At 33.7% G+C, this 14,755-nt stretch overlaps 2 protein-coding genes and 1 pseudogene across 2 annotated transcripts; 1 reads left to right on the top strand and 2 right to left on the bottom strand.

Annotated features, from left to right (window-relative positions):
• The first annotated feature begins 1,584 nt into the window (after positions 1-1,584).
• LOC102596879 (cytochrome P450 CYP736A12-like) lies at positions 1,585-3,376 on the top strand (annotated as a pseudogene).
• Positions 3,377-4,079: 703 nt separating this feature from the next.
• LOC102600347 (F-box protein PP2-B10-like) lies at positions 4,080-5,447 on the bottom strand. Its single transcript, XM_006366099.2, has 3 exons — positions 5,125-5,447; positions 4,870-4,991; positions 4,080-4,569 (listed from the first exon to the last, which is right to left on the bottom strand). Exons 1-3 carry the CDS (start codon positions 5,383-5,385, stop codon positions 4,158-4,160), a joined length of 795 nt encoding a protein of 264 aa, XP_006366161.1. The 5' UTR covers positions 5,386-5,447; the 3' UTR covers positions 4,080-4,157.
• Positions 5,448-8,948: 3,501 nt separating this feature from the next.
• On the bottom strand, positions 8,949-14,436 carry LOC102596534 (probable phospholipid-transporting ATPase 4). Its single transcript, XM_006366093.2, has 10 exons — positions 12,424-14,436; positions 12,212-12,322; positions 11,457-11,733; positions 11,274-11,362; positions 11,091-11,178; positions 10,788-10,997; positions 10,568-10,693; positions 10,281-10,379; positions 9,924-10,115; positions 8,949-9,836 (listed from the first exon to the last, which is right to left on the bottom strand). The coding sequence occupies exons 1-10, from the start codon at positions 14,214-14,216 to the stop codon at positions 9,198-9,200; spliced, it is 3,624 nt and encodes a 1,207-aa protein (XP_006366155.1). The 5' UTR covers positions 14,217-14,436; the 3' UTR covers positions 8,949-9,197.
• Between the last annotated feature and the right edge of the window lie 319 nt (positions 14,437-14,755).

Raw genomic sequence — 14,755 nt, 5'->3', positions numbered from 1 at the left:
TCAAAATATATCTAATAGTATATAACATATCATATTATCCATCTTCTGCAAAAGCCTTAATATTTATATTTTTACGTGCATAGTATTTGGACTATTGGGCCCGTGCTTGCCACGGGCCTCCCCCACCTAGTATATATAGAAGAAGAAGACTTGAATGAATAACTAACATTTGATGTTTGGCTATTAAAGTAGATAATAAGTTAATGAAAAAACATTAAAAACAAAAAGGTGAAAGGATGTACATTTGTGAGTTGTAGCTTTCATTTGAAATTTTTGATACATTCATATATTTTTAAAAAGTCAATCAATAAGACCACGATAACAAAACTTGATTTCAAATAAGGGATAAGGGTCTGAAAAATATCCCAATTTTGATCGAATTTGTTGTTGCGATACTAAACTTTCATGAGGACCTATTACCTTCCTAGACTATTTAATAGTGTATTTTTTACCCCCTAAACTATTTAATAGTATTTTAAAAGTATATATGTGCCCACGTGGACACATTACTATTTATATTTTTGCATTATTTTTTATGTCCACGTGGGCAAATATATATGTTTAAAATACGGTATTAAATAGTCTAGGGAGGTAATAGGTCCTCATGAAAGTTTAGTATCGCAATAGCAAATCCGACCAAAGTTGAGGTATTTTTTAGACCCTTATCCCTTCAAATAACGTTAGTGCGGCTCAAACTTAAAAGCCAAAATCAAATGAAGGTTTTAAACTTTAAAAAATTATTAATAACTTGTATATAATTGATTTATTCTAATATATTTCTTTTAATCATAATATAATTAATAAATATTCTTTCGAGACATAAACAGTACTTTAAAATATCAAATTGCTTTTAATAATTATTTCATTTTATATATATTGTTTACATTTTTTTACAAATAGTACTCAATGTTATTTATTTTATAAAAATTTATAATCTATTATTGTTAAAAGGCAAAAGGCTCAAATATACCATCAAACTTTGAGAAAAGGCTCGTCTGTGTCATCTATTACAAGTTTTGTTCATCTATGTTATTTTGTTTGGAAAAAAATCATCCATGCCATTATTTGTTTACTAAAATGGCATAGATGAGTAAATTTTTTAACAAATGGCATAAATGACACTTTTCTCAAAGTTCAATGGCGTATTGAGCCTTTTCCCTTTAAAAAATGATTCAATTAATGGTGTGACCGAATCATAACTGACCACATGTAAAAAATGGTTTTGCAAACCCGAAATTGTTTTCAGTTAACAAATAATGGCATGGATGAGTTTTTTTCTCAAAGTTTATGGCATATTTGAGTCTTTTCCTGTTAAAAAATGGGACCCCTCGAATTTTGGGCTTGAGGCCTATGCCCTTTTTCTCAGTTTATGGCATATTTGAGTCTTTTCCTGTTAAAAAATGGGACCCCTCGAATTTTGGGCCTGAGGCCTATGTCCTTTTACTCAGTACTGATTACCAAACACAACCAAGTTGTGCATTGATTTTTCAGTGACCAAATTGTGCATTGATTTTTCAGTGACCAAAATGTGCATTGATTTTTCAATGACCAAATTGTGCATTGGCTTTTCAATGACCAAAATGTGCATTGATTTTTCAATGGTGCCAGCCATTATATGATTGAGATCTCTAGACCCTTTCAAGTAGAGATATTTTAGAAGCTAAAAGAGTAAGTAACAGTAAGTATTAGGCATGGCTTTGATATGGGCAACACTAGTTGTTATTTTTATTGTGTATGCCTTTTATGAGTTGCTAAACAACATCCAGAGTAGGAAAAGGTATCCTCCAGGTCCAAAAGGGCTTCCCATTATAGGACATCTTCACTTGTTAGGGAAAAATCCACACCAAGATTTCCTAAAACTAGCAAAAACACATGGTCCCCTTATGTATGTTCGACTGGGACTAGTACCTACAATCGTTGTCTCGTCTGCAGTACACAGCGGAGAAGTTCCTCAAGACATATGATCATATCTTTGCTAGTAGGCCTTATAATGAGGCAGCTCAATATTTGGCATATGGACAGAAGAATCTGATAACCGCAAAGTATGGACCATATTGGCGCAACATGCGCAAATTGTGCACTCAGCACCTTTTGAGTAACCAAAAGATCAATTCATTTCAATCCATGAGAAGGCAACAAGTTGAGCTTATGATCAAATCACTTAAAAATGAAGCTTGTCATCATCGCGCTGTTGTTGATCTTAGTGCAAAGATTTCATCTTTGAGTGCTGACTTGACTTGCTTGATGGTGTTTGGAAAGAAGTACACGGATGAGGATTTGGACAAGAGGGGATTCAAAGCTGTTGTTAATGATGTTGAGCATTTAGCAGCAACACCAAATCTTGGAGATTTTTTCCCCTTCCTTGGTGTAATTGATCTCCAGGGACTCACTCGCCGGCTCAAGGAACTTTCAAAGGTGTTTGATGAGTTTCTTGAGAAGATTATCGACGAACATGTCCAGTCTGGTGACCAGAAGCAATCCAAAGACTTTGTTGACACCATGTTGGACATTATGCAATCAGGAGAAGCAGAATTTCAGTTTGACCGTAGACATATAAAAGCTATCCTCTTCGTACGTTATTTCATCCCCCATTTATATATATACTTCTATTATTAGGTTTGTTTGTACTAATTTCCCTTTGTATAACAGGATATGTTAATTGCTGCAATGGGAACTTCAGCAACAGCTATAGAATGGATACTAACGGAGCTTCTTCGGCACCCTCATGTGATGAAGAAACTCCAAAAAGAGCTAGAAGAAGTGGTAGGCCTTGAAAGAATGGTAAAAGAATCAGACTTGGAGAAGTTGAACTACTTAGACATGGTTGTAAAGGAGGGCCTGAGGCTGCATGCCGTAGCACCACTAATACCTCACGAGGCCATGGAAGATTGTATAGTCAATAACTTCCACATACAAAAAGGATCCCGGATCTTGATTAACTTTTATGCTGTTCAAAGGGATCCAGATATTTGGCCTGAACCTGAAAAGTTTTTGCCGGAGAGGTTTGTTGGGAGCAATATAGACATTCGTGGACATGACTTCCAACTTTTACCATTTGGCTCAGGCAGAAGAAGTTGCCCTGGAATGCAGTTGGGGATCATCATTGTCCAACTTATAGTAGCACAACTGGTGCATTGCTTTGATTGGGAGCTTCCAAAAGGTATGCAGCCTTGTAATTTGGATGTTGAGGAGAACTTTGGGTTAGCAACAAGCAGAGAAAATCCTTTAATGGCTATTCCTACTTATAGACTAAATAATGTTTAATCTCAAACGATACAATATGATAAGGTCTACATATATTCTACTTTCCCCAGACTCTATTTGTGGGATTTCACGGGGTATGTTGTAGTTGTTGATTATCTGTTCACTAATAATAGACTTGTCTGAAATAGTTGGCCTTAATCAAATAAGATTTGTGCAATGAAAACAATATATTTTCTACCTCTCGATTCGCTCAATCAAACATTGATTTCACCATTAGTTCTTTTTAACATCTTCATTCACTGAAACATTTCTACAATCTTGAAGTAAAGTTAGAAAGTAGCCATAAAAATATCACAGTTTAAATTAGGGGTGTGCACTATTTGGATTAAACTGAAAAATCAAATTGAATTCTAATTTGGATTGGTTTTTTGGATTTTTGGTTTGGTTTTGGATTTATAATTTACTTTGTTTGGTTTTTTGGTTTGGTTTCAAATTTAGAAAAATGAAAATCGAAAAAAACCGAATTATATATATATATATATATATATGTTTAGAATTAATTTGGGGTTAACCACTTTTGTCCCTTTTTAGTTATTTTCACTATGGTTTAGTTTATTTTTTATGTTTGGACATCTATAATTGATATACTTTTAAGTATTGTGTTTTACGTTTTACTTATGATTTATATTAAAAATTATATTTAAGAAATTCAATATAATATATATATTTTTTTCAAATTGCAAATATAACTTTGTTATGTTTCTAATTATTAACATAACTGATTAACCAAACCGACAAAAACCCAAACCAAAAAGAGAAAAACCAAACCAAACCAAATTTATTTTAGTTCGAATTGGATTACACTTCTTCAAAACGAAAAACCAAATGCACACCCTAGTTTAAATCAAGAACATAACATAAGTTACATATTATAGGATTGTTCAATATTTTACTCATTCTGGTCTAAATTCAATTCCTTGAACAATAAGACCACCTTTTCCATGAAGATGCTTAATCTCCATCAATCGCGCTTGAACATCTTCATCATCTCCTATGTCATTGATAAAATTTCCCAGTTCTATTTCCATCCATCCATCGACTCTTTTTTGTGGACATTTCACGTAAGGTCTCCTAACATTTTCTCCGACTAAACTCAGGGTGCTAGCTCCTTCATCTGCTTCTTCGTCGCTCACACGATTCACAAACCTAACATATGCATAAGCAATTTCTAGTCCATGATGTTCCTCTGCCAATTTGAACACTAAATAAACAACATATTTGGTTCTTTTTGACAACATTTGTGTTCCAATCGTGCCTCGTATGTCAAGCCAACATACAGTGTGGAGATGAGCCACTTCTGGAAATCTACAAAACAAAATGTATTGTCTCAAGATCTGTATTTAATGAGTAAAAGCTATATATAAGGTAAGGTCTAGCCCCATTGCTTTGCTTGCACTTATCTGGTAAATTTGCGGGGGGGAAAAAGTAACCACGCAATACAACTTAGGAAATTCAACATCTAACATACATAGATATATCCTTTGATATGCACTCTTTTTATGAACGGATAGCTCATGAGTCATGCCAACAATATATATAACTTAAACTCGTTTTACCAAAAAAAAAAAAAAAAAAGTGAAAATGAAGAGAGTAAAATAGAAGAACCTGGAGTCGGGGTGAGAAGTCCATTCCCAATACCATGGTGTATCAACTCCCCATGAAATAACAAGTTCTCTTGCTGATATCATAAAACACTTTTTGCCTGTTTTCTTATCAAGTGAAAAGCTCTGTTTTCAAAAATAAAATAATAATCTCAGATACATAGCACATTAGAAAATTAGCTAAAATTTCTTTCTTATAATCATAAAAAAAGTTATTTCCCATTCTAATATATTCACACATTAGAAATGGAATACATACCAATCTGCCTCCATCCATTAGAACAGGGGAGTCACAGAGACTAAAGTAAAGCTCTTTTTTCGACGAACAAATCCGTTGAGAGACATATCTCGAGCTAATATCTTCGTAATCCTCCGGCAAAAACTTTTCCCAGAGAAGGTCCGATTCAGCAGCGGAGTTGAATCCTCGGGAAATTGCAGAGGAAATCGCAGCATCCTTCGGAGAAGTGAAGGAGAGGATATCAGAAACACAACCCTCCGGCAGCAATCGGATAAAGTCCATCGGAAAATTGAATTTGAAGTTTTGTTTACTCTGTCAATTCTGTCTCTCTCTCTCTATATAAACCAAACTGAGAGTTTTATACTTCATATGTCTTAAGGGTAAGTATGGAGTAGTAATTCTTAACACTTGTTTGGATGGTTGTTGTTATCTATGATGTTTGTTTAAATACAATATTTGTTTTGATTGTTACTTAAATTTTATTATCTTATCTCGTTTAATTTCATCCTTAGCTAACGACGAAAAGACTCATTTTGTATAACGACTGAGTTGGTGTAATTGCGGAGTTACCTTAATATTTTTTTGACATAATACATAAACTTGTAAGTTAACTTAGCCTTAACTGGCATCTATGTCCTTTAACTTTGGTTGTGCACAAGTAGACACTTAAACTTGTATAAAGTTGAACAAGTATACACATGAGTCATATGTGGCATAATACACGCAGGACACCATATAGTACACAAATTGTCATGTAGGAGGTCACGTAGGATGCTTGTGTCTATTAATTCAACTTTATACAAGTTTAAGCGTCTATTTATGCACACCTAAAGTTGAAGAGCATAAATATAAAATAAGATTAAGTTAAAGAGCATATTTATGTATTATGCCATTTAAAATTACCTCACTCATATTTTAACACCTCTAGACCCAACCCAATTAAAAAAGTGCAATCCCTCTTTTATTCAGATGCGACCAAAATTCATTTTATAACTGGCGGACTGAGTTAGGGCAAGACAATTTTTAAAAACCACATGTCGTTTTCAAATTAAATTTGCTAACAAAAAAAAGTAAATATGCATTATTTATTAAATGAAATTAATATATATGCATCATTTCTTTAACGAGTCATATTCACTCTAAATTTTAAAATTGAGGGTCAATTTTTCTGAATGGACACATTCACTAGTAGTACATTAAATTCAACAATGGCAACTATGAAAATAGAAATGGAAATATTATTGTTTTCTAAAGTCCTTGCACGAAATTTACATGGAAATTTCATATGAAAGCTACAACACACAAATATGTCCATTTGCTTTGCATTTTCATCCTAATGTTTACACATTAAGTGAACGTACGTACCTTTACTACAAAAAAAAGTCAAAGCATCGTTTGTTAATTATATCCACTCAAATAGTCCTAAATAAAATTTTGTTAGACATAATATTTTACGGGACAACTATAATATATTTAGTGAAATTCCACTGCAGATCAAAAGAGATTGCATATTAATTAATATCATATCACATTCATATAGACATGTAAGGAAAATCTTAGAACCAAACCAAATTGGAAGCTATATGATAGAATAAAATTTTAGATTAGCTAGTACAAGACTTGATTTCAAAAAATCACATTTATTAAGATGTAAAAGAGTTATATGGTGAATTACTAATTATCAAATGAAAGATCTTAAAAGTCTAGTTTTCATCGCTTCAAAATTTCTCTTATTAAATTTGGACTTTTATACATAAAGTTAAGGACTCATTCCTAGAGAAATTAGAATAAAAACTGGCCTAGACTTCTGTCACTTCTTGAATTATTAAGAAAATTCTCAAATTTACATAATTGTATCTTTTTTTCTTTGGAATTCTTCATCTTTATATCGTTTTTGTCCTACATATTAAATATATATAATATTAAATATAAGGTGATATAGTTAGTACACTAATAATGATAAAAATATAAAGTTATATGTCAAATAATAGTTAAATATATGCATTTTAAATCGAACATCAACATTCCTCGCTCTCTCACTTCACACCTCGGAACTCATCTATGTTCAATCAATAATGTATTAATCAAAATATAATTAATTAATTTAAAAATTAGTGATGAATTTCTGAAAATTAAGAGGCATTAAAAACAAAGAAATTAAATTTATATTGGGTCCCACATATATGCATTATATATACACGAAACAATCTTCACAAAGTGAGAAATTATCATTCAAAAGACTCTCTTCTCCATAAAGAAGAAAGAAAAATTTGCACCTTTAATTTTAGGTAAGATGCTCTTTATTTTTTTCTCTATTTTTTACTATGAGGATTATTTGGAGTAAATTTTGATCATGAATTTAGATATAAAAGTATTAAATTTTTTGAAATAAACTGTATATATTTAAAAATTGCTTAAAATTGAAGTACTAACTCTTAATTAAATCAACAATTTCCTATCACTCCACAATCCATATAAGAAGATTATATAGTTCAAGATAAATAATTTATAATGAATATATATATGTATAATGTATGATAATTTCACAGAAAATGTGTCTTATTTATATGTCATTTAAATGTGAATATATATTATATGTGTCATATTCAAATGAAATATTATATTATATTTAAATATTTAGATTAAATATGTATTTTATTATTTAGATTCATTTATATATTAGTACTGTATTCAAACTGTATTAGATTTGTGAATCAATTAGTACATTTTATATATAGGTGTTTTGTCTTTATCTTCATTTTATATAGTATATATAAGTGTGTATATTCAAATTGTATTAGACTTGTATTTGATTTGTGTATCAGTCAGTAAAATTATATATTTATGGGGAAAATGTGCAGAATAACAAATAATTAAATCATATTAAATGTTATAGTTACTGTTTAGGGAAATTTTAATTCACAACTATAGTTTTGCTCAATTTTGTATTAGCCTGATTTGCATAATTCGCATAATTTGTATAAATCCATAATTTGTATAATTCGGTTCCTGATTGTATATATCCAGAATTTTGTATATGCTTACCCTAACGATTTGTATACGATTTATGAAAAGTTCATAATAAATTACCATGTTTGTATATTGGCAAGTGAAATATACAAACGGAGTTCTGAAAAACTCCTAAATGTATAAATACAAAATTTGTATATACTTACCCTGTTTGCTATTTCTGAATTTTTTTTCAAATTTATCCTATCTGTGACATCACTTTATATATTATTTGTATATGAAATGTATCAATTTTGTATTTAATTGGTATATCAGTTAGTAAAGTTACATAAGTTCTCTTTAGCTTCAACTAATTCCATTATGAGTGTATTCTTTTGACTTGCAGGCATTCACACAGGAAGCACAAAATATGAGTGCTGCTGTAAAAATGATTGCCAAAATATGTTTTTTTAGCCTTCTCATGTATGATTTTTAAAACAAAATTGAATTATTTTTCTCAGGGAAAATAACAATAACAACATATTCAATGTAATCACAAAAGTGAGATTTGTAAAACTGTACGCAAATCTTACCACTGCCTTAGAGATAGATAGGTTATTTCTAATAGACCCTCAGCTATAAACCAAAACAATATAGAGATAGAAATATAAAAATGGAGATAGTCGTTACACAATATCATAGTCATACCCCTATCAAATCATCTTAAACAACAATAGTCATAATAAGCTAAAACAATAATAGAAGTGTAAAAAAAACATAGTAGATAATAACCAAACTCAAAAGAGAAAAAAACTACAAGAGAAATTATATGTGAAACATTCAATAGTATTTGGTTAGTGTCCTACACAAAAAGCAAACTCACAAGAGAAATTATATATGTATTAGTTTCCTTCCCTAAATATTAGTAAATATTGTACAATACATCATCATGCCACAGTATACTAGGGAACCAATGAATTGTACCTCATTTGATTGCTCACTATATACTGGGACACAAAAAAAGAATTTTACAAATGAGTTAAAGAAGAAAAACTGTAGGTGTCCTACTAACCCCCTAATTTCTGTTAGTACTTGAAAGGGGAAAAAAAGAAGTTAGTAAAAAAGAAAATCAACCTTTACACAAGTTACACTTTCTTTTTCTGCAGTCTCCCTTTCAACTGTCGAATTTTCGCGTCTACTCTGGCTGTGAACCCAATCTTAGTCTTCTGTCTTGCTTTAGATCCTTCTCTCTTCCACATATGACGATCTTCAACGTCTTTCCTATAATATTTGATTTCTTGAATGATGTGATGATCCAACGGATTAAATGATCTTTGAAATGCAATGTGAGCTAAGTATGGCAGAGTGCACATCAAAGTTACTAAAAAAGTAGTGCACCAGTAGATTGGAGCAGGAGCTAGAGCCTCCTCCAGTATTCTGAACGCGTACTTAGAATAGATTGGTGCTATCCTTCCGTAGATCAAGAGGACTATGTACCAAGTAGCAATGCTTCCCCAAATAAGAATATGTTGTATCCATGTGAAATGGCTCATTGTAAGTGCAATCTGGCAGTTGACAGCCCATATGACACACGTAAACATTGTAGTGCCCAGAGCAGTCAAGTCAGCTGTCTGACCATCAGAACGGAAGGCTTGATCGTAAAAGAGGATAATGTTGAGGAAGAAAATGATGAGGGACGTGTAGATACCATTGCCAAGCCACCCGAGTATTCTGTGCCAGTCAAAGAACAAGTTTTTGGGACCTTGTTGGTACAGAGCTGGAAACTGCAGAACAATTTAGCAGACATGAACTCTTTTCGGAGGGAACAAGGATGGGCGATTTTTTAGAAACTAAGAGGAGAAGATATTCACCTTTAAACAAACATCAGAAGGTACATCCTGCTCGAATACTCCAAGGGCAATTACAGGCAATGACGTAAGAATGACGTTGAACAGCATCATATATGAATCATCATAGACAGACTGCCCCGAAAAGCCAGCAAAAGCCTCAAAGTAAAAGAGTGTGAGGCCAAAGCAGATGTTTTTGTAGAAGAAATAGCATATCTGAAAATGCACAAGATTACGGCGCAAATCAGAAAAATATATGTGCAGGATCCAGCTAGAATCACAAAAATAATTATATTTGAATATGCTTTAGTGCATTTGATGTTACCAGCCACATATATTTCATCATCTATCTATAAAATGAAACAGATGTATAATCATTACCATCTGAGCTATTCGTTTGTAGCACCAATGCCCATGTACAACAAGAAGTCTCTCCAGGTACCGGAACTGAGCAATAGAAAAGTCACTCGCCATCACAGCCTGCAACGAAGCTGACTATTATATAAAGCCCAATTACAGTATCAAAGAGGAACTGAAACAAGACCTGTTTTCCAAGCAGGAATTTAGTGTGCTTCATTTCCTAGCTGATGTTTTATGATATGTATTTTTACTTCTGTCATTCTGTTTATATTATTAAGGCCCAAATGCCACTTAAATGCACCACCAACCTGCATTCCTTCTGCACCACTGATACCAACTCCGATGTCTGCTTCTTGAATCATCCCAACATCATTTGCACCATCACCAATTCCTAAGGTGATCTTTCCAGTTCCCTCTTTTACTAACCTAGTAACCTGATCCAAACCGATTGCAAATAAATGTTACTATGACCAATTAAATGGCTGAATAACCAAAAAGAACTGCAAAAGTCAATCCGGCATATCTTACCAAGGCCTTCTGCTTAGGAGATACACGACAGCAGATGACAGAAGCACAATTAACCGCCAAACTCAAAAATTGATGCTTCATATCATTCTCCAACGCGTAAGCTAAAGTTTTCCCATCGATAATCAAGGCAAATGCAGCATGAGGATCCTTTTCATGTTTGATCATTTGAGAAGCATTCATGATTTGCTTCAAAATGTTCTCCCTCATAGCCTAACCAGTAAAAAAATAAAGCAATGGAGACACCATCAACTACAATAAATTTCCTAAGGAATATATTAGTATGCTTGTTTTAGAATTACCTACCAGTTTAGAATCTTGGGCAACTGAGTCTGCATTCATCGTCGTTATGCATATCTGTTTCATTCCTTGTCGAAGCAAACTACATGCATAGCTGTAAGGAAACAAGAATTATACTTTAGCAGTTAAAAACCAAATGACTAAATAAGTATGAATGGTGGAAGGCATTTCTCTTTTTAGGAGACAGACCCAATGTTGATGGCTGTTTCCATCTTATCACCTGTCAGTACCCAGATTTTGAGACCAGCTTGCGCTAGTTTATCTATGCACTGAGGAACCTGGTCAAAGGAAAAAGACTGAATTAGTCAGAAACAACAGACATTATGTGCAAGAAATTATATTTTGAATTTTGTAACAGAATAAGTTACATACTCCCTTCTGTAGTTTATCCTCCACAGCAGTTGCACCAACAAGGATCAAGTCCCGTTCCATCACATCAGATACCTTTTCAAGCATGGTATCTCTGTCACCGCCAATGGTAGATTTTGCTTTAGAAAACTCCTCATTCCAGGCTGAATACTCTGCCTCGTCAAGCTTTTTGTAGGCAAGCACAAGTGTACGCAATCCTGCTTCACCATATTCATTTAAATGTTTTGTCATAGCTTCCTCAAACTTCCTTCCATTCTTTGATAATCTCTCATAGATGATGCTGCATAATCCAAAAAATCGTTGAAGTTATATATTAAAAAAAATTCATAGACCATTTGCATAAGCTTTAAGAAATAGCCAAGAAGAGAGATTCTCATAACTTTTACTCCCTCCATTTCGATTTGTTTGTCTTAATTTCCTATTTAGTCCGTTTCAAAAAGAATGTCTCTTTCCTTTTGGGCAACTCTTTGATTTCAACTTTCCACGTGGCATGCACAAGATTAAAGGACATTTTGGTACATTTTACATGTATTTAGTTTTAAGATCACAAAATTCAAAAGTTTTCTTTACTTTCTCAAACTCCGCGTAAAGTCAAAAATCAGACAAACAAATCAAAACGGAGGGAATAAACATATTGTAATTTACAGACAATGTAACAGCTATTTCATAGCAAAATAGTCACTTAGAGCACCTACTTTAAAGGGATGAAGGAGCAGATGCAAAGTTCATAATAACAAAAAGGACATAGGAGGAAAAACCTGTCTGCTCCTTTACAGAAGAGAAGAATCTGGCCACTCTCATCCCGAACTATAACAGACATTCTCTTCCGCTTGCTGGTGAACTCCAACAGATTGAGAACTTTGAATTCCCTAAATTAACAGTAACACTATGTAAAGTTAGAAAATAGTATCATACTACAAGCAGTATTCAATTGTTGAGAGCAAGTTATGAGTACTCAAGACTGTTTCACCGTTCAATTGGCTCTTGAAAAGAAGGATATCTCTCCCGTACAAAAATGCTTGATTGAGTTCTTCTACAAAACTCAAAGCCAAATTCCCTTGCCGCAACAAGAAATGCTGCTTCATCAGGTGATTCTGCTTCATAGTTAAAGTTTCCAGTCTCCTCGTTTAGCTCGGGAATAGCAGAATGACAAACTGAAAGTATCCTAAAAAATAACAAGATGTCATTTACATTTGGCTCATTCATCCAATGTCCTTCCGTAAGGCGATCATCCTCAAAGCTGAAACCCTTAATTGCAGGTTTAAAATCATCTTTAGAAGTGACGACAGACTCTAATTCAATTTCTGATTCACCAAAGTCATTCTCATTTTCAGGTCTCGGCGATCCAATATAATGCCCACCGATGTCCTCAGCCATCTGCTTTGCAGCTGCAAGTTCTACATCACTGGCACGCATTCCATATGCAGTACCAGCAATTGAGCATTTTAAGAAATCCATTTGGTTGCATGTCAAAGTACCAGTTTTGTCTGAGAGGATGGTATCAATCTGCCCCAACTCCTCATTTAAGTTTGATGTCCGTGCTTGAGCAGGAGTTCCAGACTCATCATCGTACATAAGTATATCCTGGTTTATGAACAATGCCTGTAGAACCTTGACAACTTCAATGGAAACATAGAGGGATATCGGAATCAGATACCCGTATAATATAAGTGCAGTGATCAGATGCAAAATGCCTGACACCTCAGGCTTCTTTGGATCAACCACATTATTCACTTTGTTCATAGGTTGCAAATACCACCAGTTTGGCAATTCGAATTTTGCATCAACGGCAAAGCCAATTGAACTGGCAAATGAGATCGCGAGAAGGACAAAGAAAAGTAGGTAGATAATCTTGTCCATCTGTAGTTCAATCCTACTCCTTTTAGAAGGAGAATTTGTCGAATTCTGCATAACCTTGCTATCATGACCGGTAAATACAGCAACTCCATAGACATAAGCTGTATTCCTAAGCTTTGAATCCCTGAGGAGAATCTGACTAGGATCGAGAGGATAAACCTGACGATCATATTCAAGATTTCCCACAAAAGTGTAAAGGCTAGGATTAGGATCTTCACATTTTATGGTTGCACTGAAATGCTTGAAAGCCTCATCATCCTCTAAAGGTAGAGTAACCTCCAATGCTCTTTTTACTTTCAAGTTTGTCTCTCCATCTAAGTTCATAGTTTCCACATAACAGATTCCATCTTCATAACTGGACGATAAAAGAAGCAAATCAGCCGGGAAAAAATGATCCTTCTCCACTTTCACTATGTCTCCAACCTGAATCTTCATCCAAGGCTTAGGACCAAACACACCACCTTCCTTATGTACACCAACTTTCCTATGATTGACCTTCATATCCTGTACAAACCTCCGCGAGTCTTCCAACGCCTCCTTCGCCATACTCAACCCAACCACAAAGACCAAAGGAGCTACCATACTAAAAGCTGAAAATGGTGAAAGGTTTGTTGTGGCTGATACAATTGCAGCCATGAGAAAATACAAGTTAGCAACACGCCTGAATTGCTCGAATAACGCCTTTGGTAGGAATGTAATGATGTTATACTTTGTGGTGGTTACGTAATTGGTGCAATACTTGAGAGGTTTCTTCTCATGGAGATAAGGCTCATTGCAATGTACTTCTCTTGAAAATCCAGGGCCTAATTGATGAGGGCTGCCATCTTCTGTGGCACGCGATCGATAACAAGCAAATGTATGCAAACTGCTCCTTCTGATCTTTGCCCTTATCCTGCCTCGCGCCATTCTTGTTTTCCCTCTCAAGCAAAGCCTTAATCAGTTGCATCACCACATGATAAAACTTTCCAAAAACCAAAAAAAGAATTTTTGGGATACCCAGAGTAGTAGTAATTAGGCCATCCTCATACAAGCATCCTGTTTTTTTTTTAATTTTGGGATACCCCAGAGGAATTAGGTCATGCCTGTAACAGAAAAGGTGATACAAATTAACCACAGCTCATCTAATTACTAACATCAAGATTATAACTTTTTTTCTTGAACAAATTTGAGTCTGCCTAAGCATATTAAGCACTAAATTCCATCAAGATTTAATTTTTACTGCATATTTTTCCAGCAGTTTGAACATAACAAACAGAAAAACAAGAAACAGGGTACAAAGACATTTCTTCAATATCTTCAATTAAGAACATGTTTCCTCAATAACTATTCATTTCCCTCACAACCCATTACAAGAAAAGGTAGAAAAAGATTAAATTTTTACTGCATATTAAACTTTCTTTGAAATATTTCAGCTATTTTGCCAGCATTTTTGCACATAAAGAACC

This window comes from Solanum tuberosum, unplaced genomic scaffold (genome assembly GCF_000226075.1).
Source record: "Solanum tuberosum cultivar DM 1-3 516 R44 unplaced genomic scaffold, SolTub_3.0 scf00604, whole genome shotgun sequence".
Classification (NCBI taxonomy): Eukaryota; Viridiplantae; Streptophyta; class Magnoliopsida; order Solanales; family Solanaceae; genus Solanum; species Solanum tuberosum.
The sequence above is the reverse complement of the archived record's forward strand: the minus strand, read 5'-3'. Positions and strand labels throughout refer to the sequence as shown.